Genomic DNA, 26956 nt, shown 5'->3' with positions numbered 1-26956 from the left:
CAATAATCAACTGTTTATTAAAGCTGTGGTTAGAAATAGAGACACCATAGAAGAAAATACAGGTGGTGGCACTTCCGCTACTGACAGTGCTGCTGCTTAAAGAAGAATGTTGTGATTCCACTAGCAGCAAAGGAAATCTTGTGTTGATTTCTCTGGAAAAGACCCAAAATGCACAAATAAATGGACAGGTGAGTAAGGTGGAGAATCTTCAGCCATGGCTGGTGGTATAACCAGTGCAGATGGGGACTGTCATTTGGAACAACCTGCAACTAAATTGTGCGTGGGCTGGTTTTGGCTTCCACCAACCAAATATGAGGGAAACATGAAAGTATCTTGGCTATTCAGGGTCTAATTCAGGAGAGTAGCATTTAGGTTTTCCAATAGTAGAATTTATATGATTGTAGCTCTCTCTAGATTTTTCTGTTTTCCTGGTAGTAGGTTGTGCTGCCGGCATTTTTTTTCCTGCTAGATGCTTTGTGCATTGTGAAGTTGTTTATGAAGAATTTATCCAAATGAGTTTCTCTGCTTGTGAAGTATCTTCAGCCATGACTCCTTCCCAGTGCTGTTACCCAGGCTTCCTGGCACACACAGGGCAAAATTCTTGTTTCAGAAAACTTGGAATCAAGGACAGTGTCTCAGCTCGTGTAATTCAGCACAGTTCCACAGAGGTCTGAATGAGAATCTGTTTATAAAAATATTCCTCTTTAAAAATATGCTGTCTCTTCCCACTACAGAGATATGTAAGAAATTTTGTAACAGGCAGTTACAAAATAACTTGTCAATAGTAGAAATCTCTCCTGAGCTGGAGCTGCTGCTACATGGCTGCTGTCCTGAAGCCTTGACGATTTTTATCTAAACCACCTGAGTGACAGCCCCTAGGAATATACCCGCGAACAGTCACAATTTTCTCTGTTAAAAAGGATGCATGAAAGAACGAGCCTTTTTTGTGTGCATTAAACCTTCCTAAAATGGTAGCCTAGACACAAATCCATGTCTTGACTTGGGCCTGAGAGAAGCGAGTTACCTAACTGGCTGCCAGCCAAGCGGCTCATTCCAAGGTCCAGGTGCCTTGACTGCAGGGGTACTGCTGGTGAGGTGTGTGCGGCGGGTCGTACCTGTTCGTGTGCCTGGCCTAGGCCTGGACCTTGGCCTCGACTATCCCATCTGGTGTTTCGTGGGTCACGGCAGGTGGGCCTGGGGCCTGCTTTTGGGGTGCAGGCAGTGGAGGAAGGGGCTGTGTGGCAGACAGGGGAAGGCGATCAGGCTCAGCAGACAGCTAGCAAGGATAAGCGTGCACTTGGGGCAGTTCAGGAAAGACTGTGCGCCTCCATGGATGTGTCTGGTTTTGTGACCCTTCACCCCTGGGCCAGGGCTGGCAGCAACCAGGGATTTTGCAGACTCCGCCTCGGCCCGGGTGTAGGGCTATCTCTGGGCAGCCCCGTGTCACCCTTCTGTTGTGACACCGGGTTACGGGGAGGCCCTGCGGCTGCCCTTAGCCCCGGGCCGGCGGGACTCGGCTGACGCTCGGTAACCAGCCTGACACGGCGGCGGGGACCAAAAAGCGGCACGGCCCCCTGCCGGGGACTCCCGCAGGGCCAGGGGGATCGCCGCGGGGGAGCGGCGCCCACCCCGTCCGGAGCCGTGGGGCACCGCCGCGCTGCTGCCCGCCCCGTCTCCCCACTACGCCCCCCGGGGAGGGGCCGAGCCGGGCGGGAGCCGCTCCCGCCCCGCGGAGCACCGGCTGCGCGGGCAGAGGCGGCGGCGGTGCGGAGGCGTGCGCGGTGCTGCGCTCCTGCTGACACTCACTCCGTCCCGCGGGGCTGGAGATGCTCCCACGCGCGGCGGCGTGGCGGGGCGCCCCGGCCGCGGCGACCTTCGCCGACGACGTGCTGCGCGTCTTCGGGGCCAACCATAGCTTGTCAGCCGGGCAGCTCTCCGCGCTGCTGCAACGGCTGGGCGCCGCGCCGGCCCTGGGCGCGGTGCTGCCGCTGACCCACCTGCACCACAACCAGGTACCGCGGGAGCCGGGTTTGTCCGGGTGCCGCTTTGGCTCCGCGGCGGCGGCGAGGGCTGGGCTATAGAAACACACGTCCAGGAACAAGGGCGCCGAGCCGGGTGGGCAGCTCCGTAGTTTCTTAAATTTCCTCGCTGTCGTGTTTCCCCACGTTGAAGCGGGGAGGGAGTGAGGGAGCAAAGGTCTCCTGAGGCCTTGGGCCCGGATTTCGGGCAAAGGTACCGGCCCACCGGGGCGACCAGCTTGCGGCAGGGGAGAAATTGCCATCCGTCAGGGCTCAGCTGCGGTGCGGGGCTGCCCGAGGGCTCAGCTCTGCCTCCTCGTTGCTCAGCTCTTAAACTGGCACTTCTACTGTGTAAATAGCATCTGGACAACAGCGAGAAGTGTATGAGAATCGGCTAGTGTTTCCCTCCAAGAGCTATATATGCAAATCTTCAGGACTTGTTAAAATACAATTGTTAGGTGATAGCACAATCTTGATTATAGACAAGTCTGCTTGTGTAAAGAAACTTCTTCAGAAATTTTCGCATCTTTCATCTAAGCTGAGTGCAAAGTGCACACCCATCAGTTCATATACTAAAAGTTGTTTAAAATTAAGTTTAATTTACTATCATTGAAATAGCACTTGTCATGGAAATATTTTACACTGTTTAATGTCTCCATACAAAACTTGGACCTCATTGCTACTTTTAAAATCTATATAATTTCGTATCTCTGTAGTGTCCTAGATGAAATTCATTTCTTTGAAGGGGAATCTTGAGGCTGGTGGAGATTTCCTTATGCTCAGGAATCAGGGACACCAAGTCAGTCATGAAAATGAAAGGAAAGCTCTGGTTTGGTTCAACTCCCTAAGAAACAGAAGGGGCATGGTTCTGGAGACCTTGAGAAACTTTTTTTTTGCATTTGGAGTAGTAGCTCTTTACTTGTTCTGTGAGGGAGATTTGGATAAGTTCCGCATGCTTTAGAAAGAGTGCAGTTCTGGTGTCTTTACCCTTAGCAGAGGTTTAGTTGGGAATTAATACCACTGAAATCAATATATTATTCAGTATAAGCATGGCAATATTTGCCAGAGTTACTGCTTTCGAATCTCACAAATTGAACACTGTTTCAACACAGTGTATTAGAAACATAAACATTCCCAGCCACACACGCTAAATACAAGTTTGCAGTGTTGAATATGGCTATGAAAAGGAGCTTTCTTTAAAAGGGAATAGAAATGAGTGGATTCTTTAGTCCTTCAGGTTTTCCCTCTGCAAAAGCACGTAGCCCTCGTACACAGACTTTGGCACAGTCTACAGAGGAAACTAAAAAAAAAAAAGTAATACTCTTTCTTTAAATGCGTGTTCCTTATAATTGATTTAAAGTTTAACTGAAATTTTGTTACAAGCTCATTCTAGTTTTGTCTGTTTTGAATAACACCCAGGATACTGTACTGAAATGCATGTACTTTTTTCTGGGTTACTTGTGTTCTTTCTCAAAATCGGCCTTAAGGTTGCTCCGTCTGTTAGTACCATTTAAGCAAATGCATTTTACCTCCTGGCTTTTGATCTGTCCTAGATGTTAGGTATGTGAATGACTGTGCGCATACAAATGTAGTGCATACAAATGCGTACTCATACCGAGTAAAACGTGATCATTTTCAAATACTGTGACTTTTTGTGCTTACAAGTTGATAATTTAGAGTAGCTACTGGATATGACAGCAGACATAAAGTGGCCTAATCTGACTTAATATGTTGGAACGCACCAGAGGCCTTAGCTCTACCTGTTCTCTATGGACGAAAGTAAATAACTCTGGAAAGTGATTTGGGTGTTTTGCAGGTAGGCTGAATCCATTCAGGCTGCCCAAATATCTGACTGTAGGAGGAAAAAAGGTTTATCTTAGACTTTCAGTTCTTAACTTCAGTGTCCAGGGCTAGTGGGATGACCCCCAGGGCTTTCTTCCAGGCAAGATAACACACCCCTGCTCTATCAGAGTCCCTCATCCAAGCCTGAAGTAATTTTTCATGGAGAGCTGATCTATAGGGGACAGGTGATACAGCACTGCAAGAACTGGCAGGAAGGAACAGTCTCTCTTAGTTTTACCCTGGTATCAGTGTTTAGTTTTAGTGTTTCATTCATAACAATGTTAGTAAGTTTATTAATCTCACAAGGGAAGATCCAGCAGAAGCTGATCCATTTTCTTAAAGATTGAAAGAGTTTGGGTGTGTAAACCAGGAGAAGACAGTTGCTTGATTTCTGTTTTACTTTGATACCAGTCTGACTTGAAAAGATAGGGTAGAAGAAAAAACGATTTAGTTTGTTGATGATGGGGGTTGAATGCATACTTATGTAAGCATTTATGGCAACTTATTTCCTATGCTGTGCATAAAGATGCTAATTTTTTTCCTGTAAAACACACAAAAGAAAACAATTTTTTTTGAGTACTGTTTAGGATTTTTTGATTGTACTGTCTCCATTTCCTTAAGCTTTTGGTCTCTTCTTTCATCATGCACTTTTATAATTCTCTTCATTTTGGGTTTATATTTTCTTTGCTCTTCATTTTTTCTGTTATCACCTTTCCTTAATATATAAGCTAAGACTTCCTGTCAGAGAAATAAGTAGAAACTGAGCAAACTCAAGTACTGGTCACTGCTGGTTTTTCCCTTTTTACTGTGGAATTCCAACATATTTTAATCTTACTAATTGGGATAAAATTAGCAATTTCAGTATAATAGATGATGGCATGTTTACTCTGTATCTTACATTATTAGCAAAATATAAAAAAGTGAAACTAGACTTGACCTTCTGTCATGGGGTTCATCATAGTATGATAGCCATAACGTGTGTGCTGGAGGATTAAATTACATGCTGAAAAGTTTTGGTCAAAAAATACATAGAAGATAAATAGGCATTGGAAAGAAAGCTTGTTAACATCACTTTTTGTGCTTTGATGTAATCAATAGGTGCTAAAATCATGCTTCAGTTTTGTTCTTTGACTTTTCTAAATCTATATTTATACCGATCTATATGTTATGCCTGAGTACTGTGTCGTAATGTAATGCATTTTCATTTTTAAACAAGACCTGTGGACAACATGAAGTTAAGTAACTTTGGTGCTTCAGATAGACTAGAACCAGGTTAGTATCTGCTTTGATTTTGGTTTTGTATGGTAGTATTTCACTAATTACATCTTACGCCTTTTGAAAGAAGGGGCAATGGCCTGACAGAGGCTTATTTGTTCTACCCTTTAAATGTCTTATTTCTACAATATCGTCAGCGAGTTTCAGCATTCATGGACAGTTTTCAGCTCCCAGCATGAACAGCTGCCTTGAGCATGTCAGCATGTCAAGTGCATTCAAGCAGCTTCATCAGGTTTGACTCCCATGGAGCGCTGCTTATTGAAGGCCTGTCCGTCTCCTAGCATCCAGGTCTTACCAGTGCTGAGTGACAAAAAGGTGTCACCACATCAGCATTGGATGCTTTAATTTGTTACAAGTACGTTGAGGAAGACATAGTCATATGTCTCTATTTTGCCTTATCCAGGCTAAGGCTCAGAAAAAAATGCTGGTCAGATAGATATTCAGGGCATTCTTTCTGGGCTAGGCCAGTATTTAATCTGGCAATATCTAGAAACTGCAGTCCAGGTTGCTGTGGGTTATCTTAGTATTTCACGTGTGGAATGCAACGGATAAAACAAAGGTAGAGCAAAGATAAGAACATGGCAGAAGATAAGAAAAGTGACTGAAGCGTTTACAAGATGGTTGGTACCGTAGTATATTATGTTAATTTTCCAGGTAGAGGTCTCTGCATTATTTTTGTCGGAGCAATTATCCCGTCCTTTCCTTCAAAAGATATGGTGAGCTGGCATCCACTTTTCATTTATTAAGATACTGGTATAAGAGATTCTAGATAGTTTGGCATCACTTTATTTCATTTCCCATTAAAAAAAAAAATAATAATCCCAGACTGGCCAGTCATTTTTGGGAGAGCCTTACTAGGAGAAAAGTGAACATCTGTTTGAATGACATAGTCGATGGTTTAATTTTTTAAGTCTGAATTCTTTGTCATTGTGTAAATTCTAGGGATTTAAGGCCTCCCTAATTCTGATGAAAGCATTTATTAAATTATTTTTTAACATGATCAGTTATGTCGTATCTTCTTTGTGATTGTTTGTTAAGTACTGGGTGACAGTCCCATTACAACCAGTCCCCTCACCTCAGTGTTCTGACAAGGCTTACTGAATAGCAGAGGACAGACTTGGCAGGAGACTTGCTGAGCCAGGACATCATTCTCAGTCCCCTGTTCCATGAGGCTGAGTTTCTTTTCTCTTGAGATCATCTGTCAGTCTTAAAAAATAAATAGCTTATGTTTTTACAGCAGTGTGGCTGTCTTAATGTATTTATCCTCCAAAGATAAATGCGGAGTTTTGCAGTGTGCAAACATGAGTTGCTTCAGTCTAAGGGTTCTAGTAGATTTAATCTTTTAATTAATCCTTTAATTCTGCCAGTGAACTCATGCAACCTTGCTTTTTAGTTCTCGGATGTATGTAGGAGTTTACTGAGAGGATGAAGTGACTTATAACAATGAATCATTTATAGGAATCATTATCCTCTGGGTTTGTCCCTGATCAAAATAATAATAGTAATTAAATAAAATGCTGATTCTCACCCTCACATAAAAGAGCTCTTGTCCGCTGGTATTTCTCGCCTATTTGTTTGTATGTAGCCAAAGTTACAAGTCTCAAGTTCACTAATTCATGCTGTGTCTGGTTTATTTTTTCTCTATAGTCTCTTTTTCTACATACATGGTTTGGATTTTTCTGAGCTAATATTAATACTTATATATTAGTATATTAAAATACTAGCAATCCATTCTGTATTTCTGGGAACGAGATAGTTAAGAATGATTTCTCTTAGAGATAGTTATGTTAGGAATTTTCAGCTCCTACTAGCTTGTTTTGCTAAGGACTTTTCACTGCAAACTTCCAGAAATGACTTTATGAGCCACTAATACAAGAAGCACTGTATAGGAACTATTTCTGTAGACCACAAATATCCTTTCTTTGTTTCACACTGGATATTTTAGCTGCGTATCTTGCATTATTCCATAATACAGAGTTAACGGTAGAATGATTAGTCACATAACCAGTTTAGAAAGTTCCAGAGGTTCATGTATTGGGCTGTTAAAGACTTCAGTGACAATGTCTCTGTGCCCTACTTCCACTGATGTTAAATGGAGCAACATGCTTTAAAACAGAACACATTTTCTGTTATCAAACTATGTTTATTTTATATGTGATACTTTGACATTAGCATGGACATTGAAAGGTGAAAGTATATGCACATTGCTTTTATATATTTGAGTCTTCAGTGTCTCATAGCCTTAACAAAATTTAGACTTAGAAGTTCAAGCATGTTCTTGAATGCTCTACTAGACTGGGTCATAAAAGAGGAAGGGCAGAAACATCTTGGATGTAATTTAGCTGAAGTCACTTGAATTGCCTGCATGTTCTCTTCCTCCAAGCTAAATTGGAAACAGTCACATTCAAAGTGCATGTGCATGCCTTTCACCTTTTGGGACAGCATTAGGAAAATACTTATTAACTGAAGTGGAAGCAGCTCTGTTGAAGTAAATGACTTGCAGTTGCTTTGGCTTATCTCTAGAAGGAACTTGCTTTATAAATAGTAATCTTGAATTATTGGAGAAGTGCTGTGGAATCTGAAAGCTAGCAAAACTGAAAAGAGCAGGGAGTGACCATTTGTTTTATTTTGCTAAGGCTTCCAGTGCTCTGCTTTTGCAACCACACTGATATTTGCTGCAGGGAGAGTTGTGCTCTAACTTGTTGTCTCATATAGAAGAAAACATTCGACTTTGTTTTTTGTCTTAAGACTCAAACTTCATATGTGTTTGTTGTACAGCAATAAGCCAAATCACTTTTGTTTATACCCTAAAAAGAGCACTCTTTCCTTACTGATTGTTGTAGAAAATCATGAATGCGAATAAATGGAAAGTGTTGGATGAAAGACTTCAGCAGTGTAGAACGTTTCATATAAAAATACTCAATTGTTCTGTAGATCTACATTTTAAGCTATTTCATGGTTTGTCTTCTATGTTTTTGGTTGAAGATAAGGAACATAGCAACCAGCCCTGCCCCTGGCCTGGTTTAGCATTGCTTAAATACATTTATCCTTGACCTGTTAGGTCCTGTTATGTCCTGAGCTGAAGACAAAGTGAAGATCCAAATTAAGAGTTTGTCTCATTGGAGTACACGTTGGTTTTACAAACCAATGTTTGCTGTTAACAATTATTGCTATAAAATGAATGAAAAATGAGTGCTGCAAGCATTTGGACCATTTTTAAACAGCTAATTTGGGGAGATAAATAAGCAGCATTGTTGTAAAGTAGAAGCGGTCACTTACATGAATAAGCAGTCACTGAATTACCAGTAATTTTCTGACATACTCTGTCACTGAGACTATAACTGTATCTGGTCTGCTCTTAAATGTAATTATTTTGTAATTACATGAGGTTTTAATTGCTGTGGAGCTATTTTTCCAAATATATTGTAAGGTTTAACTGTCCTGGTTCACAGGGTATAAGATTTGCAAATGTCTATTTAAAACATGTTTCATTGATTTGTGATTTATCTTACTTCTTCGAATCACTTCTGCTTCACATGAAGTAATCACAGTGTTCTGATGCACAGTGTACAGACACTGTGTACACTTCCTTGAAAATGTGTTACAGTATTTTCATGTTGTAATTTTTGAGTTTCTCAGTGTATGACTTATTTTTTAGTTTTGTATTAATGTATTGAATTGGCTAAATCCCTTTTTGTTCCAGTGCTTGACCGGTGAGGAAATTTTTTCTTTGCATGGGATACCAAACAACAGTCATGTATCAAATTCAAGCTTGTCTACAATATGTCCTGCTGTTCTGCAACAGCTGATTTTTCACCCGTGTGATCATCAGGAAAACCTTGTGGATACATCTAAACCACATTCTTTGCAAGGTTAGTTAATATTAATTGTATTACTACTGCTACTAGAGCAGAGTTCTTAAGAGAATAGTAAGAATTTATCTATACATGACAGGAATGTCTTGTTTAGCAAGATACAATTGGTCAGTGGACTATCTAAACAATATCCTATCATAACAATGATCTATTAAAAATGTTTTAGAGAAAGGTGAAAGAACAGAGTGGGTAATTATGGAACAATTTGCCCATTAAAGGAGGAGCCTGACCTGTTCTGTTTGGATAATTGATTGTGCCTTGAAGCATAAGGACTCTCGCTAATAGCTGGTTAATAGGAGAGAAGAGGGGAGTACAGAAGGGAAGTTTGTGCAGTTGATTTGCAGTGGAAAATCAGAGTTAGTGGGATGTACATGCATCAAGGCGACTCAAGGTAAAATTATTCGGGGACTGCATTTGAGTGCAATTGTTTGCAGGTAGGAGTCATGACATCAGGGAAGCCAGTGACTGTTTTACTGAGCAGAAATACTCATATTGTTTCCAAATTCCGACTTCTGCTTTCATGTCATCTTCTGTGCTGCCTCCTCCACATGGAACATTATCACATGACTGTGTAGCCTTAATCTTGCTTCCTGCTATTTTTCTCACTATTATTTCTGTATTTCTTGTCTACAGAACTGTACAGTGCAGTGGAAAATGTAGGACAGGGAAAATTCAGCTGGTTATTGAAGTCACTTTTTGCACTGATAAGGATCAAATATGTAATGGCCTATTTATTTGATTCAGTATTCCAAATAAATTTGTTGTTCCAAGGGAGTCAGTTGAATTAAAGTTAAAAGTTAGAACGTTGGATGAGCAGGTGCCCAGTGGCAGTATTTATGAGCAGAGATATAGCAATGTTTTTCATAACTTTGAAATATTAGTATTAATAACATCCTGATTAATATAAGTGATGATATTTATTAAGAATTATAGATAATGCCTAAAACTTAGCTGTATCAGTGAATAACTAGAATTATATTTGATCAATCACTGAAACCATGGCATCAATTTACCATGGTGATTCTAAATTGCTTATACCATAAGAGGGCATATATTATCAAAAAGTCCTTAATATCCGTACTGGAGGGTAGGATCTGCCTTTTGGGGAGGAGGGGGGTCTCTTTAAGTAGGATGTATGTGGAAAGCTTGACCTGTAGTTTACTTCCTGAGCTATTTAGACTATCCCCCTTGTTTTTCTTTTACTCTGCCAGCTCAGAAGCAATGTCCACTGGCCAGATAAGCAAGGCAGCCTTCTCTCTGCCCCTCCCTCAGCTGCAGTGTGAGAAATCTGTAAGGCCCATGGTTAGATTATTTTAAAGCCGTAAGCAGTTACTGCCCGTGAACCAAAATCCTCTATGCGTGTTTCCAGCGGTGCTTATGTGAATTTTCTGCTCAGGGACTCCCACACACTTAACAATATTTTGTCTTCCAAAATACCAACAGACAAGACATACTGAAGAAATTAGTACAATAAGCTTTACAGGACAGCTACTTGCAATAACAGAAAATAAGTGCTGCCAAAGCAGAATAAAAGTTAAAGGGTGGCGTATAGCGTGTCTCTTTCCTTGGGGTTTGTATAACACGTATGTAATCCAGCTGACCTTAGGGGCACACTCAAGTCCTTCCCTTTCTTGCTTCTCTGAAAGGTAATAAGGAGGTGTATAGAACTGCATGAAATAGCTGGAAATGCCCAGTGGCGTTCCTTCTGTACAACATGAACAGGTTCTGTGCTCCCTGCTTGGCTTTTTCAGAAAGGTTTTCATACCCTTATTTCCTCTTCATCCCAGGGCAGGATTCATGAAGAGCTTGAGCCTGCCTCAGGAAGGCCCAGAGCAGTCGTCCTCACTTCTTGTAAGGAGTAATGCTGAGCAATGGTGTTCTAAGGCACGGATCTTACTTGTACTCCCGCTGTGTTATTTTTTTGCATTTATTGTGGCTCTGGGTGTCTTGGCTGTCTATTCATTGACGTGACAGTTGTAGAGACAGAAAGAATAATGGTAGCTGGCAAAGGCTGACTATGCCACCAGTGTCAGGGGAAGGCGCTGTGTGTCCTGAGCAGAATGCTCTGTGCAGATACCTCAAGTCAGACTATCAAGCTTTCTGGGATACAGGGACTCATGAAAAGCTTAGTGTGGATGGAGTCCCAGTGAATAAAACCAATTTTAAGACAGCACTGCATACATGACATTGTGAAATACAGTCTATAATACAATAACCTTGGCAACATTTGTTGTCTTGGCATTTTATAACTTTTTTGTTTTCTTGCCAATTTGTGGTCTTTTTCTTGAAGTACCCATTCATAGAATTGTGTAATTATGGAGTAATGTTTTTTAGCTTTCCAGTTACACTTCAGGTCTTCCTGAACTCAAAGGAAAGCTTGCCACAAGGCCCAGGAACATCTTCCCAGAGAACATATAAGAAAAATCTTAGATTGATTTTATTCCTTTAAAAATTTCATTAGTTTAAACTAGTCCCCATACTACTGAAGCTCAGTGCAGGGTCTGCAGAATACCTAGGGTGGATAATACTTAATTTATTCTTTCATTCTCTGAGGTTATTTAATTGCTTATTTTAATTCTTACTTATTCTTTCACTTTGGATTCATAAATCTGAAACATAATATCAAAATGTAAAATCCCAAGTTCTTTGAGCCATCCAGATCTAGGACAGAATTTTAAAAGTAAAATCACATTTGGTGTTCTGACAACCCTAATCTCTGGTAAATCGGGAAGAATAAAGACCTTTTTTTTTTTTGTGACAAAAAAAGGGTAGGTACTTCATACCAGTGGATTAGAATACATCCCTACTTATGAACACAGGCCTTTTAGTATGTTATGAGACATCTCCCATTGCATTAAGCATACAAAATGGTGACAGTTCTGTAATTTATAACATATACTTCAAGTTAAATGTCCCAGTATGTTCTGTTCTTCTGAACAAAGAGTACTAGCATGAAAGTTAGACCATTTGTTAGTGAAGCGCATAGTACCGTGAGAACTTCTCTCACAATTTGGCAATAGCCTGTTTTTCTGTGCTTGGTTTTGAGCTCCTGTCTCCTCTATCATTTGTGTCATCCACTGATTTACGCACAGAATTTGTAAATATATCCTTTTTTGTTGTAAAAAGTAATTAGGACTGACATTTGTATTGTAATTTTTCAAACTTATTCTGATTTTCTGTGTCTGATGAAGTAATTTGGGCAAGTACACTAAATACTTCATATCTGATAAATGGGGTTTTTATTTAGTTAACTCAGTTTAAAATATGCATTTTGCACAAAATAATGTGTAGAGTAGTCTGTACACTAAACTGAAGGAATTTCATGCTTCTATAGTAATCCTGAACTGTAAACAGTGGTTGTGACTCATGATGGCATTGGAAACCCATTTGTTTATTACAAACTTCATTTCCAAAAGATATTTACAAGCTTAATTGTCATTTATTTTAATGGAAATTAATTTCCTGTGTAGCTTAGTGAATCTACCAATATCTAGTTGTGTTTTTTCCCTCTCTCTGTCTCTCTCTCAAAAATGGCAAATGAATCTTCCAGTTGGCATTGATTCACCTGCAAATGCTTTAAGTTTTTCTAATGCTTTCTGTTCTTGACAAACTATGAAATTCATTACATGTAAAAATTGAGACACTCTGCAAACAAAGTAGAGCCATCCCCGTTGCAGCAAGGAATCTGGCTTAGCGTGTTTGCTGATTGTGTTGCAGGAAAGTTGGGCTGCAGATCATTATCTGACCTGTTATTTTCTGCTATGCAGAAGGGAATTGACAACTTCTTTATATACATATTGTAAAGCTTATGATGATGCAACTGTCTGGATTATACCAAAGTGTTCTCATACAGCCAACATTGTGTTGGCTTTGATTATTATCTGTGGTTAATTTTTATAGACAAACCCACTGTCAATGTGGATAACTTTGTGGTTCTGTGGCATCACTTGAGGCAGTGTTTTAGACAACTTCAGTGCAACCTTTAAAGCTTTCCTCTGTACTCACAGAGACCTGAGATGTCACTGGGATAACCAGTAGATGTGCATAGAGGTACAACTTTGGGATGAACTTATGAGCAGCAACAACAACCGGTCTTCTGCCTGTTCCCCACCTTCCTCACCCCCACCCCTTGTCTTATAATGCAGACTCCAGAATAATTATGGCATGGCTTCGTACAAGTCCTGGTGTCTGAACTGTAAACATCTGAGACTATGCTTATGCTGAAGGAAGCTAAGTTATGGTGAACCCTGCTGCATTTGCCAGTTCTTAGGAAAGGTTGTGAAAGGTTGTCCCTCTTGTGTACCTAAATCACATGTCCATCTTTTTGAACCTAGGACCTCCTTTCCCTTTTTCCCTTTTTCCCTTTTTCCCTTTTTCCCTTTTTCCCTTTTTCCCTTTTTCCCTTTTTGCCTTTTTGCCTTTTTGCCTTTTTGCCTTTTTGCCTTTTTCCTTTTTCTTCTTTTTAAAATTTTTTTTTAATATGCTTTCATTTCTCTATTATAATAGCAGCTATCTGCCACCTCACTTGTTTGCTAAGGAGTGATGGCCAGTGTTTTCAGCCAGCAGAACTACTTTGAATTAGAAGAGAAGGAGGAGTGTTAGGAACAGAAAGTTACCACCTCAGGATGATTTGAAAGAGTCATCCTTTATCAGGAAGGATTTTGGGATCTAGTACAGCCTAGACAACACACTTTCTATCTTGGAGTTCTTTAGGAGTAAATGACAATTGAATCTCACTCTGGGACTAATAAGTTCTGTCTTATGGCTGTGCTGTAGCCACTTTGACTGTTGGACTAAGCCTTAATTTTTCCTCTTTGCTGACTGTAGAGAGACCTGATTTATATCAGCAGCAGATAGGCTATCCCAGATCTTGTACTAGTGCAGTTTCCATTTTTAATAAGGTAGTCCTAGACCATATTTCCAGATACTTCCTTCCTGCAGGTATTCATCTTAAGTATCCATGCATTTTAAAATTTTTGTATTTGTGATAATTTCAACCAGGGAACTTCTCTTTTTCCCAATTCCATGCCAATTTAGCTGTTAGAGAAATCACAAGCAGCCTGAAGTGGGTGTTACACTAAAATATTTTATATTTCTGTTTGTCTGTCCACAGTTTGGGGATTTGGGTTCCTGGCTGTGACTATCATTAACTTGGCATCGCTTCTGGGATTGATTTTAACTCCCCTCTTGAAGAAGTCATATTTCCCCAAAGTTTTAACCTACTTTGTGGGGTTGGCCATTGGTACTCTCTTTTCTAATGCAATTTTCCAGCTCATTCCAGAGGTAAGCAAGGAGAATCATTGTTTGTTTAGCATACTAGTTCCTAAAGTATATTAATTTCAGAAGTATGCTGCAGTGGGATTCTGTATGTGGGTTGCAATCTCCAAAAAGTTGTGGGTGGACTTCAGTGCCAATAGCTACTATCTCTTTCTGACTGGGTGAGCAGAGCCATCAAGGTCTATGTCTAGTTGTGCCATGGGAAAGACCAAGGGTTCTGCCTCTGGACAGAAAGAGAAATCCACTGGATAAAATTCTAGTGGACTTTCATGGGCTACAGGTTAGACCCTCCTCGTCTTGCACTTTACGTTCCACATGTAAAGTTCGAGTAAATTAAAGCACTCTTATCGTTTAATCCAAGTTAGAAAAATACAAAAAGAGCAGGATCTTTCATAAATTCAGCCTCATGGAAACTCATGGATTCTAGAGAGTCTGTATTTTAGAGGAGTATGTGTGTAGGGGATGTTTGTTTTTCTGGAAATGTGCTAAGATTACGGACTAATTTGCATTGCTGCCTTTTTTTTTTTTTTTTTTTTTTTTTCCCCACTGTTAGGCGTTTGGGTTTGACCCCAAAGTAGATAACTATACTGAGAAAGCAGTTGCTGTGTTTGGTGGATTCTATATCCTCTTCTTTGTGGAAAGGATTCTTAAAGTGACATTGAAGATCTATAACCAGGTAATGAAATGTATCACTAACCGAATGAGTCTGCCTTTCAAGTACCTGTTCTATTTTAAGAGATGCTTGATAGTTTACTAAAATGTGGGGGTTTTTTTCATCTTACCTGAGGAACTCAGCCTTACTGTGCGTTCTGATATATCTGTTTAAAATCCACATGGATAGGGTGCACAATCTCACTTTTTTGAGGGAGTTTCAAGCAGTGCTGGGAATTGAATCCAGATGAAAATATGGTCTGCCGTCACTAGTATATGCACTATTTGCTCTCAATGGCTAAGTTGTTGCCATGCTAGCTAAACACATCAGAAAAATACTGGAACTATGTAAGAGATGGAGAGCATGGAGTCTGCTCCTGGAGCAACCCTTTGGGCAGGAGAAATCAGTGTGACATATTTACCTTCTCAGGCATACATAAAGAGTCACTGTGCTGACAGTGCCTGAATTTCACCCTCAGGAACTTCAACTCTGCATTTGCACGTGCTCTGGTACACAGACTTGCTTTAGTGAAGCTGCAGTTATCCATATTGCACAGGCCTCTGCTTTCTACCTGTGTGCCAGAGTACTTGTTTCTGTGTATTCACGTGAGTGAGGCTTAATTTATCTCAGGGCCTGTCAAACTTTTTGGTCCTCTCTGCTCACGTCTTGCCAAGGAAACTGTCCTGTCTTCCTACTGTTACCTCACTTAAGGTTCCCCTTCCCCAACTGTTGCTGCTATTGAAGGTTATGAAGATCAGCTGTCCCTTGTTTGTAATAACTGCACCCCCAAAAAAATTAGGCAAATGAATTTGTTGCCCTTTATTTTTGGAAACAGTTGACAAAGGCGAATAGGCTCTGTTTGACAGGCAGCCATGAATAACTAGCGGATGTTGATCACTTACGGTCAGATACTTGGCTCGGGAAGTTCTATATAAAGGTATAAAAATGAAAAATCCTCACATGTATTCTGATTAGCTTAAAGTAAGAGATAAGCAAGGAACTTATCTAAGTTTGGAGTTCATTTAAACATTTAAATGTTTACTGCTGCACATTTAAACATTTACTTGGTGTTGAAAGCAAGGCAGCATGAATATGATACTCCACCTTTTCTTTTTTGGTCTCTGTTTTCTTATGTTTGTTATTCTGCTTTTGCTTTAATTAGCTACCTGTTTATTTATTCATCACCTAGACTGGCCATAATGACTCCGAAAATGCCAAACAGAATCATTCTCAGGATAAGACTAACCCACCCAAACCACTGTCATCCAGCAATGGGGGGACATGTTATGCAAATTCAGCCGTCATAGAGAGCAATGGAAATCTTGGTTTTGACCGCATCAGTGTGGTCTCAACACAGGTATGAAAAATTTATGTGTGTTTATTTTATCCCACCAATTATGTAGGGGAGAGTTAATATGAATTTTTTTTTTGGTCAAGTTTTTGTAAACTTATAGCTTGCTTGAGCCTTATGAAAAAAATGTAGATTTTTGGGGCAAGCTTACAAAAGCCGAATGAAGCACTGAATTTGTAGCCAGCAAAAAGAGCTAATTGATATCAGAGTCAGGATGGGTAGGACAGAGATATGTATTTAATCAGATATTTTGATTTTAATCAGTTAATTTTAGTGTTATTGTTTTGCTTAAAGAGCGATAGTGTGTTTTAGTGTTGCATGATCCATATTGTGTTCCTAACTACATAAAGTTGTGTGAGAATGGCTGGTGTGTGTGAGAACCTGGTTCCTCCGAATCAATGATTAGAGAGGAAAACTAATACAGTAACTTTTGTCCAGTATATTGTGAGCACTGCTTGTGCTAGTCCAGTATATTTGGATACTGTGGGAATTATGGAGGTAACATGTTGAGTCAGAAGCCATTCCTCCTAGTTTAAGTATTATTCTCTTTCAGATTTGTTCTCTATATTTCTCTGTTTGTTTTCACACTACAAATACGGCTTCCTTCGATCTGAGAAAAAAATGGAACCAGGAAGAGAAAGTTGGTGTGCTTCTTTACTCTCTTTCTTTTACAGGGAGGGGCAGTACTGTCGCTTATTTAAAAAAAGAAAAACACATAGAAACAATTCTCTGATGACAGGGGCAGATTTTTTCTTAGTAGAGATTTCTGGTTTACCACCCATGATCTTCAGCCAGTAAGTTGGTTGTGGGGAGCAGCGAAGAGGAGGAGGAGAGGAAGCCAGAGACAGGCCCTAACAGCTGCGAGAGAATCCGAGAGTCCTGCATTGACCCTGCAGGCTCACAGGACATGCGATGTGCACAGTTTAAAGTAACAAAATTGTACTTGTCCTTACTGTAGAAATGTCATGAAGTGTGGGGGATACTGGGCATTTAAAGTATTAGGAGAAACATGCTTAATAATTAAAATTGCATGGACACCAAGAGGGAATTAGTATTATGAGTGTCCCTAAACTGTATTTTGTAGATTTAAAAAACAAACAAAGGGCCCTCAGCTCTCTGGGGAGACAGTCATCTCCACTGGCATGGGTGTTATTTTTCTGCCCTGTTTACCAGAAGTTTTATCTGGACTTATCCATTTTTGTGTATTGGCTAGCCACCTGCTTATGTATAACATAAACATAACAAATCATACCATTTATAATAATAAAATGTAATGATATAGTGTTTATTTCTAGCAACTTGTTAAGATGCAGTGTTTATGATCATAAAATATTGTAGATCACCCCAAGATCCTTTGTGGAATACTCATACATCTCCTTTTACATGCAGTCTTGACTGAAGAACTTGAAATTTCACAAAGCTGCTTCTCCTCTACTTATTGTTCTTAGGAAAATTCATGCTTTCCATTCTTTCTTCCTCTCGGTTTCTCCAAAGCTAGGAAGATAATATGTTGTATTAAAACCTCCTGAAAGTAACAGGATAAAATTCACTCTGGGGCTAAAGTTGGCTAAAAGGAAATCCCAGTGGCAGAGAGTGTGTGGCTGACAATGGGGTTGGCAACCGAAAAAACATCGTTACTCTTGTCCTCCTCCAGGCAGGTTCAAAGGGGCCAGGTAGCCCTCAGAGGATTTTGTGGCAGCTGGGGTAGTGCCATGACAGTAGGTTCAACTTTACAGGCATGTGGTCTTTATGAGGGTACCATTTGGCATGAGCCAACACATACCTAATAGAATTTTAATGTGTCCTTGTAATCTAAAGCTTATTAGAGAGGGCAAACTGTAGCCAGAAATCATCTTGTAAGCTTTGGGGGAATTTGAAGTCCAATTGTGCCAAAGTGTAGTAGCTGTTTTCAGCCATGGGGAACCAGCCATCTTTTCTCTTTTAATGCCAGAATAGACTGGCTGCCAGAGTAAATGTAAGTGTTTAATTAGTCACATACTTCCAGATTTCACTTGCAACAGTAATCACAACCTTGGAAACCTCTTTTGTGCTTGCCTCAAATTTGTATCTACTTTGTATTAGAATTATATGGCTTGGCAGTAGTAGCTCTGAAGAAAAGCTGCTTCAGAGACAAATTGCTAAAATGTCTGTATCCTCGAGCACACAACGTTAGAATTGTATAACAAAACTTTCTGGTGGCCTTTATTTATGCCATGGAGGCAGTGTCAGGATGCCTTCTTGATCCTATGGGCACTTCCAGAGGACACAAAATGGCATGTCTGGTTCATGTCTGAGGGAGTCAGAGATGCAGTAGAAATAGCAATAGTGATGTGATGAGATATCATAGGATAAAATAAGAGACTCTTAGTATAATTTTTAAGTTTGGGAACAAAAGAGAGGCCATTAATTTTAATAAAAAAATTGGGTTCAGAAGAACAAAAATACCAAGTATGTCTTGGGTTTACCGTAAACTGTGGAGATACAAATAATACAGAACTGCACTAATAATTAAAAAAGTCAGGCATGATATTCCAGCTGAGTATTACAGAGCTCCTTAGCTGGCATCTCTTCTGTGATGTCTGCTAAACTACCGTGGGAATAGTCCAGCATAGACAGACATTGTTTTTTCCTTGAAATCCTATATATTTGTAGGGTAAATTTGTCAGTAGTCTGCCTTGCCCTAAACATTAAAAATATGTATTAGTCCTTCATCTGCTTCTATCAGATACACAGTCTAGTAAAGTTCAGAATGTAAACCCAGACAAGCAACCTCCTTGTACTTTATATAATTTACAAAAGATGTCAAGACATTATCTGAAATAGTTTGCAGGCAATAATTATTGTACTTCAAAGCTACACAGTAAACAGCAGATAGCCATATATATACTACAGAAGCCTCTCAGAAACTGATTCCTAGTTTTAAAACTAAAATTGTTTCTGCATTTTGAAAGATTAGATCAAGAAACTAATTTCTATAAGTAGTAAACCAGTACTGTTTTCCTAAATTAATTGCAATCACTTAAAGAAAAAGAACATAGATTAACCAACTCAAACCTCAGCGATTTTCTAGTCAGTTCCATTCTTGATGAGTTCAACAGCTAATCTGAATAGCATCTTCTTACTCCATGTTCATTTTCTTCATACAGGCATAGAAAATTCAGCATGTATGTTTGTAAATTATTTATTTCAACAAAAAAGCCTGTGAGATCAGATTTTTGTCTGTCGTATGTATGCAATGCTTTGGACTGCATTGGAATTATGAACTGTGCCGCTGGTACCAAAAAATGGGTCCTTTACTTAGTTCTGTGGCTAAGCCAGTTATGCCCCTACAGCCTCCAGAAAACTGTGGACACATACATGGTTCCCACATAAAAACAAATGTGCTTCGATGGGACCAAACATAAATGAGCATGTACAAGTGACATTTTTGCACATTTGTATTATTTGCTCACTGTTTTCATCCTAATAAACTCTTCTCATAAAACCATTTATTTTATGGAGATGCTTGGCATTTGATGTGAGTGTTGTGGTTTAACCCCAGCTTAGCAATACAACCACGATAGCTGCTTGCTCACTCCCCACCCCCCAAATAGGGGAGAGAATCGAAAGGGAAGGGAGAAACTTAGATTGAGATAAACACAGTTTAATAAAATAACAAAATACCAATACACTACTAGTAAATATATATATAAAATAGAAATGGAATATAAAATAAAAGTTACTCAATGCAATTCCTCATGAACTCCATCTACACCCAGCAGCCAGTCCCAGGAAACAGCACCTGGTTCCAACAGCTGATCCCAGAGAGAGAAAAAAAGAGAGGAAAAAAAGGCAGAAAGGCCCAGAGGCCCCTGCAAAAGAGTAGGATGGTCAAAGGCCAAACTAATGAAAATCCTGAACAGAGCTCCCCGGAACTGGCCTGGCTCCAACAAAAAGAGCAAAGAAGGTGAGAGAGGGGCACTGGAAGATCCAGATTCTCCTGTAATATGAAGCATGATGCTAATGGGATGGAATACTCATATTGATCAGTCTGGATGTCAGTCAAGCTCTGCCTCATCCATGCCCTGCTTTCTTGATGCCTCACACCTGTGGGCAAAGGGCTCAGAATGTTCTTGGCTCTCAGACCAGAGCAATTAAAAACATTAACTCTGTCCCAGGGTGTTATCTTCTTGTTCTCAAACTAAGTCCAAATAATGACCGTGCTAGCTACAAAAAAGAAAGATTTCTAACTCCGTGAAGACAATTAAATCATTTTCAGTCAAACCAGCACAGTGAGAATTTTTTGGTAATAGAAAGTTTTTACAGAACAAAAACCACCACCACCTTTCCCATGTGTAATAGAAGTTGCTAATATAACTTTCCAAAATACAGTCTGCTGAGATTAATGTTGCTCTGTCAGAAAATACTTGGTGTTGTTGTCGGGGTTTTCATGTGCGTGTTGTTTCCAAAAAGAACAATGTTCTTTTTTAGTAGAAAAATACATGAATTATTCAAGATGAAAATCTGTGCATTGTCTCAAGCTCCCTTTTATCAGTGATGCTAGAAACATGCCCAAGATACTTTTGACAGAAATCAAGACAATCCACAAAACAATGCCTCCATAATTTCTTGGGCAGCTTGAAGGATGGTCACCAGGGAACAGAAAAAGACATAGAGGAACAGAACTTCAGCTCAGGGAGCTGGATGAATAGGTGCAAGAGCTTCACTTATTGTACTTGGATTTTCTCATGCTAATGTTTCTTTTTACTTCCAGTTACCTAATATATGTATTTTATGTGGTTTGCTTTGTAATATTTCTTTCTTAAAGTGAAGTTTAAGTTGTCTTTGTGGATTAAGAGAGAGGTCCATTACTCCTAAGTGGTCCTATCTCAAACAGAATTAGCACAGGCACAAGTTAATCATCTCAAAAAATATGATTGGTATTGCTTGTATGTTAGATCCAGTGTTGAGAGGAAAACCTCCAAAAAGCGAACACAAGCATGTTGTAGAAGTGTTTGAGTCAGCAGGGAAACTCCCAATTTTCGGATAGAATTGCTTATTTTCAAATCAAAAGTATAATTTCAAGATTTCCTAAGCACTGAACAGGAGCTGCAAGCATGCTTTATGGCAGTTGTGGCACTAGTCAACCAAGGCTTTATTAGCCAGGAGTTCCAAGTAGTGCATTAGTCATCTGACGCTGAAATCCACGACCTGAAATTGTGTCCTGTCCCAAGGCAGCTCCTACGTAGAAGGGTGTAGTATGTCAGATAAGAGTCTAGTGAGCAAATAATGAGACAGACCTTACTGCGCTGTCATCAAAGATTTTGTAAGAATTTATTAATCGTTATATTTCCATTAAGTTCAAAACTCAGTTGCCTGGTAGTGTTTGCATTTTATATGGCAAAACTAAAGCAATTTGCAATATGTGTACAGAAATTTATCAGAATAGATCACTAATAATTTTTTAGGGGAGATTAGTTTGTGCTTCCAGCTAAAATGGCAGTTCCTTTTATCTGCTTCAAGGTTTTCATTATTTCATTGGCACCATGTGTATAAATTACTTCCACTTCTGGGAGGAACTATTGAGATCCCTGGTGTGTATGTGCAGTGCAGTTATGTATGAGCCTGTTGTTTTCATCCTTTGAGCCTTCAACTCGCACAGTCAGAATTGCCCACTACTGTTTTTATCAATCATGCACTTTGTAGAAATGGATTTGAATGGCTGGACTTAACTGTCATTGCCCAACATCAGAAATCAAGTTTCTAGGTATCTGGATGTGTGCCTATATTCACATGTACCTGGCCATTACTGTGGTGACTGCGTGTCTCTGAGAGCAAAATGTACTGGCAGTATGTAACTGGTACAGATGTGTTTTAGGTAGGAAATACAAATGCCGTCAGTCACTGTGATCTGATCCTTACTGTACATGCTAATGGAAGTGGCTGAGGAGGCTGTGAGGAGCCTTGGCACTCCAGATCTGACAGGGACTCCGGAGAGGCATTCACACCCCTATGGTCTGAACGACTTTCTCTCAGCTGAAGGGCATTCAGTTAAAGCTTTGTAGCCAGAAGGGTGATTGGGCCCTGGGTGTTAACTTATTGAAACAGAAAACATTTGCTGCTGCTACCTGTACCTTTTGATTCTTAGACCAAGCATTTTGGTCTCCATCTGCAGTAGTGCTTTATTTTATACTTGGCATTCCTATAAAGACAGAAGTGTGATTCATTTATTCAATGTTTTATGTAATTGCTTTATTGTGTTATTTTTTTCCAGGAAGAAGCCACCCAAGACAGCTTATGCAAGTGTCTTAAGGGACGTCCTCTGTCAAAGATTGGGACCATTGCTTGGATGGTGACACTGAGTGATGCCGTACATAATTTCATTGATGGTTTGGCTATTGGTGCTTCTTTCACATTGTCTCTGTTTCAAGGGCTTAGTACCTCCATAGCCATCTTGTGCGAAGAGTTTCCTCATGAACTGGGTAAGGAACTTCATTCAACGTGTTGTTTACTGTGGAATTCACTGTTGTAGAAGGTTGTGGTGGCCGAAGGTTGGCAGAGCTTGAAAGAAAGTTTAGGCAAATTAATGGAAAATATTTTCAACAAAAACTTCCCAAGCACCAAAACATGCATCTAGCATAGGAAGTTCCCAAGTGCAGGTGGGTGGAAGCTGGGAAAGTACATTAGAGAGGTATTAATTACCCTCTTCATATATGCTGTTGTATTAATTGTTTTTAAAAAATCATTATAGGTATTAATAGTTCTGTGTTCCTGTGCTATTAGCTCAATTGTGCATCACCTATTTACTTCGGAATAATTAAATTGCCTTAGTGTTGAAGGGAAATGCTCATCATGTACTTGAATGAGGAAAAACAGCAGTGGGTTATAATTGGTATACAAATCATGTATTTTCTTCAGACTTCTGTTGAAATCAGAAAATAATCACAGTATCATTTTCTGAAAATTTTTTTTTTCTCCTTTCTTTTAGGGGATTTTGTCATCTTACTTAATGCAGGAATGAGTACTCGGCAGGCCCTGTTTTTCAACTTTCTGTCTGCATGTTCCTGTTACATTGGGCTGGCTTTTGGTATATTAGTAGGAAACAACTTTGCTCCTAACATCATCTTTGCCGTGGCCGGTGGAATGTTCCTGTACATCTCTCTGGCAGATATGGTGAGATATAATGTCACTTTCATTTATTTATTTTTCTGTAAGAAAACAAAGATTGCACTAAGTCTTTCCAGTAGAATTTAGTATTTTGTACCTCTCATGCCAGTGTCATCTACTCGTTTTTACTAGATGTTAAATCACCAATTATACCCTTAATGGAGATGCAGAAATAGTTACGCTTATTCATGAAATGTGAAAGCCTTTCACTTCACAAATAGGGCTGATCAGATTATTGCTGAAAAGGAGTTTTAGAGAGAGACAAGCTTTTCATTAATTTGGGCTGGTTTCATCAAAGAGTATAAATATTTCATTTCAGCATTTTAAAGGGGCAAAGTGTTTCACCTTACTATTTTTAAAAGATTAATTTGTCTCTATTTAAGCTATATTTTAAAAGAAAAGAAAAAAAAAGGAGGTAAACAAAATGAAACTAAATATTTAGTTTTGAGTTAAATGAAAGGTGTTTTGTAACCACAGTGATAATTTGGGGGTTGTTTAGGTGAAAAACTTGTTTTAAATTCTGTTCTGGTTTAAATTAAACAGTGCCAGCCCCAGTTTCTTGGTTTAGACTAAAAAATTTGCTGAAATCAATTAAAAACAGTCTATCATTTATTTTTTTTAAAATGTGCTAGAAGATATAAGCTAAAGAAATTATGTTAAGATCCAGATCAGATTCAAACATTGGGAAGTAAAATCTGGCTTCACACGCAGTCATCAATATTGCATAAGTTACTCTTATGATGATGTTTTGTCTCTAAGTTAAAGAGATCTTTCAAGAATTTTGAGTTTTATTATGTTTAATTCAGTGCTGTAACAACAGATGTATCTGCAAAGATGTTTGCACCTGCCACATGATAAATCCATTTTAATGTAGAACTGGGAGAGGGTGGCCTGAATTTGAAAAGATTCAAGACTCCAGTTTGGTTCTATATGTGTTTAAGAACTGTCATATAGTTATAGTGACTGTGTCATTAAATTCTGTTATACTTTAGGTAATAACATAGGATTTAATAGGTATAATGTTAGAGTTAAATGAGCAATATAAACAGTTTATTTTACAATTTTGCAGTACCTTAATTGCTAATGCTTTTTGTTTATTTTCACTCATATAATGAACAGTAGTGTACTCGATTATCATGTGTAAAAACTCATGGCATAGATTTAGAGTGGCTCAGCTTAAACTTGTTATTAAATCCATCAAATTAGGTAACATTCTTTTCTTTGTATCTATTGTTCCGTTCCCTCTATTTCTCTCTCTCTGTTTCTGTCTTCTCCCCCATCACCTCCCCTTCATCTCTCTCTTTTTATAGGTTTTTGGATTGTGTCCGTTACCTATCTGAATTTTTCTTCCCCCTGAAAAGTCTGAAATAGGGTATTCGAGTGCTCTGTACAGAGATCTGGCTTTCCACTTTCTGTTATGATTTTCACACACTTCTGGTTTCCTTGTCCAGAAGCAGGTAGGATTAACTGGAATGTGATACCTTCCTTCTTTTCTTTTTGCTGTTCTTTTTTCCTCCAATACTGGCATAGTCCAACCTCTGTCAGTAAGATCCCTGTGAGGTGAGGCTGCGGGCATGTGAGAATGTGAACACTAAGGTGTGTGCACAAGTGAGCCTTGCCGTATGGCATGAAGCTGATCTGGTTTGGTTTTGCCTCTTGTGCAAGATGATTACCAAGCTCTGGAGTGATTTCTGGGAAGGTCTGGCCACTTCCCTCTAATCTTAGTCTGTTCTTCAAGAATTGCATTACCTTCGATGGTTGTTTTTGTCTTGTGAGATCAAAGATACAGCTTCTGACTCACTAAACTAACACTGAAATTTACAGTTCACCGCATTCTGGCTGTACTACTCTCAGTACAACAGGAGAAGAGTTTACAGCTTATTTGACAATGTTTGTCAAAATCAACTGCAGCTGACTTTATCTGCAGCAAACACACACCCTGGAATCACCCCATATGGAGGACTTTATCTCCAGTGCTCATCTGCCATCAGCTCCATCACCTCCAGGAGGAGGTGTCTTTGTTTCTGCAGTTAACAGCAGATCAGTCATCCTTTGCTATTATAATATGTTGCCACTAAGATGCGAGTTATGGAATGAAGATTCCCTTCATTGCACTGTAATGTAATACATTGCATGTATTACCACCAGTTTCACAACATTCTTCTTTCTTCCTTGTTTGCCACTACCTCATCAGCCCACCAGACCTTCTATTTGTAACGCTTGTTTCTGAGGGGTTGTCTCTGTTTTCAGCTTCACTTAATTTGCTTATAAAGCAGAAGAATCCTAATCCTCCATTACCTGAACAAGGATTTCTCTTGTCTATACTAGTGAAGGAAGAAACATAACATTTAGCAGCTGCTCCTAGCAACATGTGGACCAACAGCTTGACCCTAGGAGACTGCTGGAATCAGAGGAAATTTGCATGAGAGTGAAGGAAATTTGCACCGGGTGAAGTCAGAGCAGAGAGGAACAAAAACACCATTTCATTTTACAATCCTTGGTGAAGTGGTTTTTCAGGGTAACTAGGGTGACTTGTTCCTGTGATAGCCTTCACCCTCTTTTAATTCTAATATTCAGTCCAAAGTAGCAGTGTGGTTCAGTTCTTAATGCCTTCAATTATGCACGCTACCACGAGATGGCAATACTTACCTAAAAATATCCCTTTTTTCAGTTCCCAGAGATGAATGATATGCTGCGAGAGAAAGTGACAGGAAGAAAGATGGATCTCACATTCTTCCTTATCCAGAATGCTGGTTTACTAACAGGGTTTACTGCGATACTGATGATTACCTTGTATGCAGAAAATATTCAGCTGTGATAATGGAAGTGAAAATGGAATCGGTACTGAAGACATGAAATAAATTACAAATGGAAGACACTTGAAATCCATAAAGGGACATTCATTTATTATACTTGGTTTTGAAATGGTGACAAGTCCCATCCTGTCCCCCTTGCTCCAAATACAGGAAATTCTTCTTTAGGACTTGCCATCAATCCAAATAGCTGGAGCTGTCAACTTCTGTACTACGCCAAAGAACCAATTCTAATTTTTTTTATTTCTACTTAAAATTATCAGACATATCTGAACTGTCATAAAGGTGGTTATTTGACCAGTAGAGTTATGCAATACAAGCAACTACGTGCAACTCAAGACCAAATGAAGGCTGAGGTCTCGAAGGAAGGTGCTTATTTAAAAGAAAATAATGGAGTCTCCTATCCTTCATCCTTTTGATGAAGACAAGCAGTTTCAAAGCTGGTTAATTTTCATGCCATTCGTTGCAGGATTTGTCTGTGTAACATCTGCTTCCTCCTCCAACCTGCTCCCCACTCCCCCCAAAAAACCCAAAAAACAACAACAACAACAAAAACTCAAGCTATTTCAGAGTAGGTATTAATAAAGCTAAGATTTTTAATTACTAATTAACACTGGAAGGAAAGATACACGTTACTGCTTTCGATCTTTTCTCTTTGTAAGTGCACTAGGGAATTGTTGATTTGAGAACCACTTTTTTGAATTAGA

The 26956-nt window shown here is 39.4% G+C and overlaps 1 protein-coding gene across 1 annotated transcript; it reads left to right on the top strand.

Moving 5' to 3' along the window:
- Window positions 1-1826: 1826 nt before the first annotated feature.
- On the top strand, window positions 1827-26956 carry SLC39A8 (solute carrier family 39 member 8). The gene is made up of 8 exons (XM_065634233.1): window positions 1827-2012; window positions 8839-9007; window positions 14124-14293; window positions 14841-14963; window positions 16129-16296; window positions 22544-22751; window positions 23258-23442; window positions 26108-26956. The coding sequence occupies exons 1-8, from the start codon at window positions 1827-1829 to the stop codon at window positions 26252-26254; spliced, it is 1356 nt and encodes a 451-aa protein (XP_065490305.1). The 3' UTR covers window positions 26255-26956.

The sequence above is a fragment of the Caloenas nicobarica genome, chromosome 4 (genome assembly GCF_036013445.1).
Source record: "Caloenas nicobarica isolate bCalNic1 chromosome 4, bCalNic1.hap1, whole genome shotgun sequence".
NCBI classification, from domain to species: Eukaryota; Metazoa; Chordata; class Aves; order Columbiformes; family Columbidae; genus Caloenas; species Caloenas nicobarica.
This window is presented reverse-complemented; position numbering and strand designations above follow the sequence as displayed.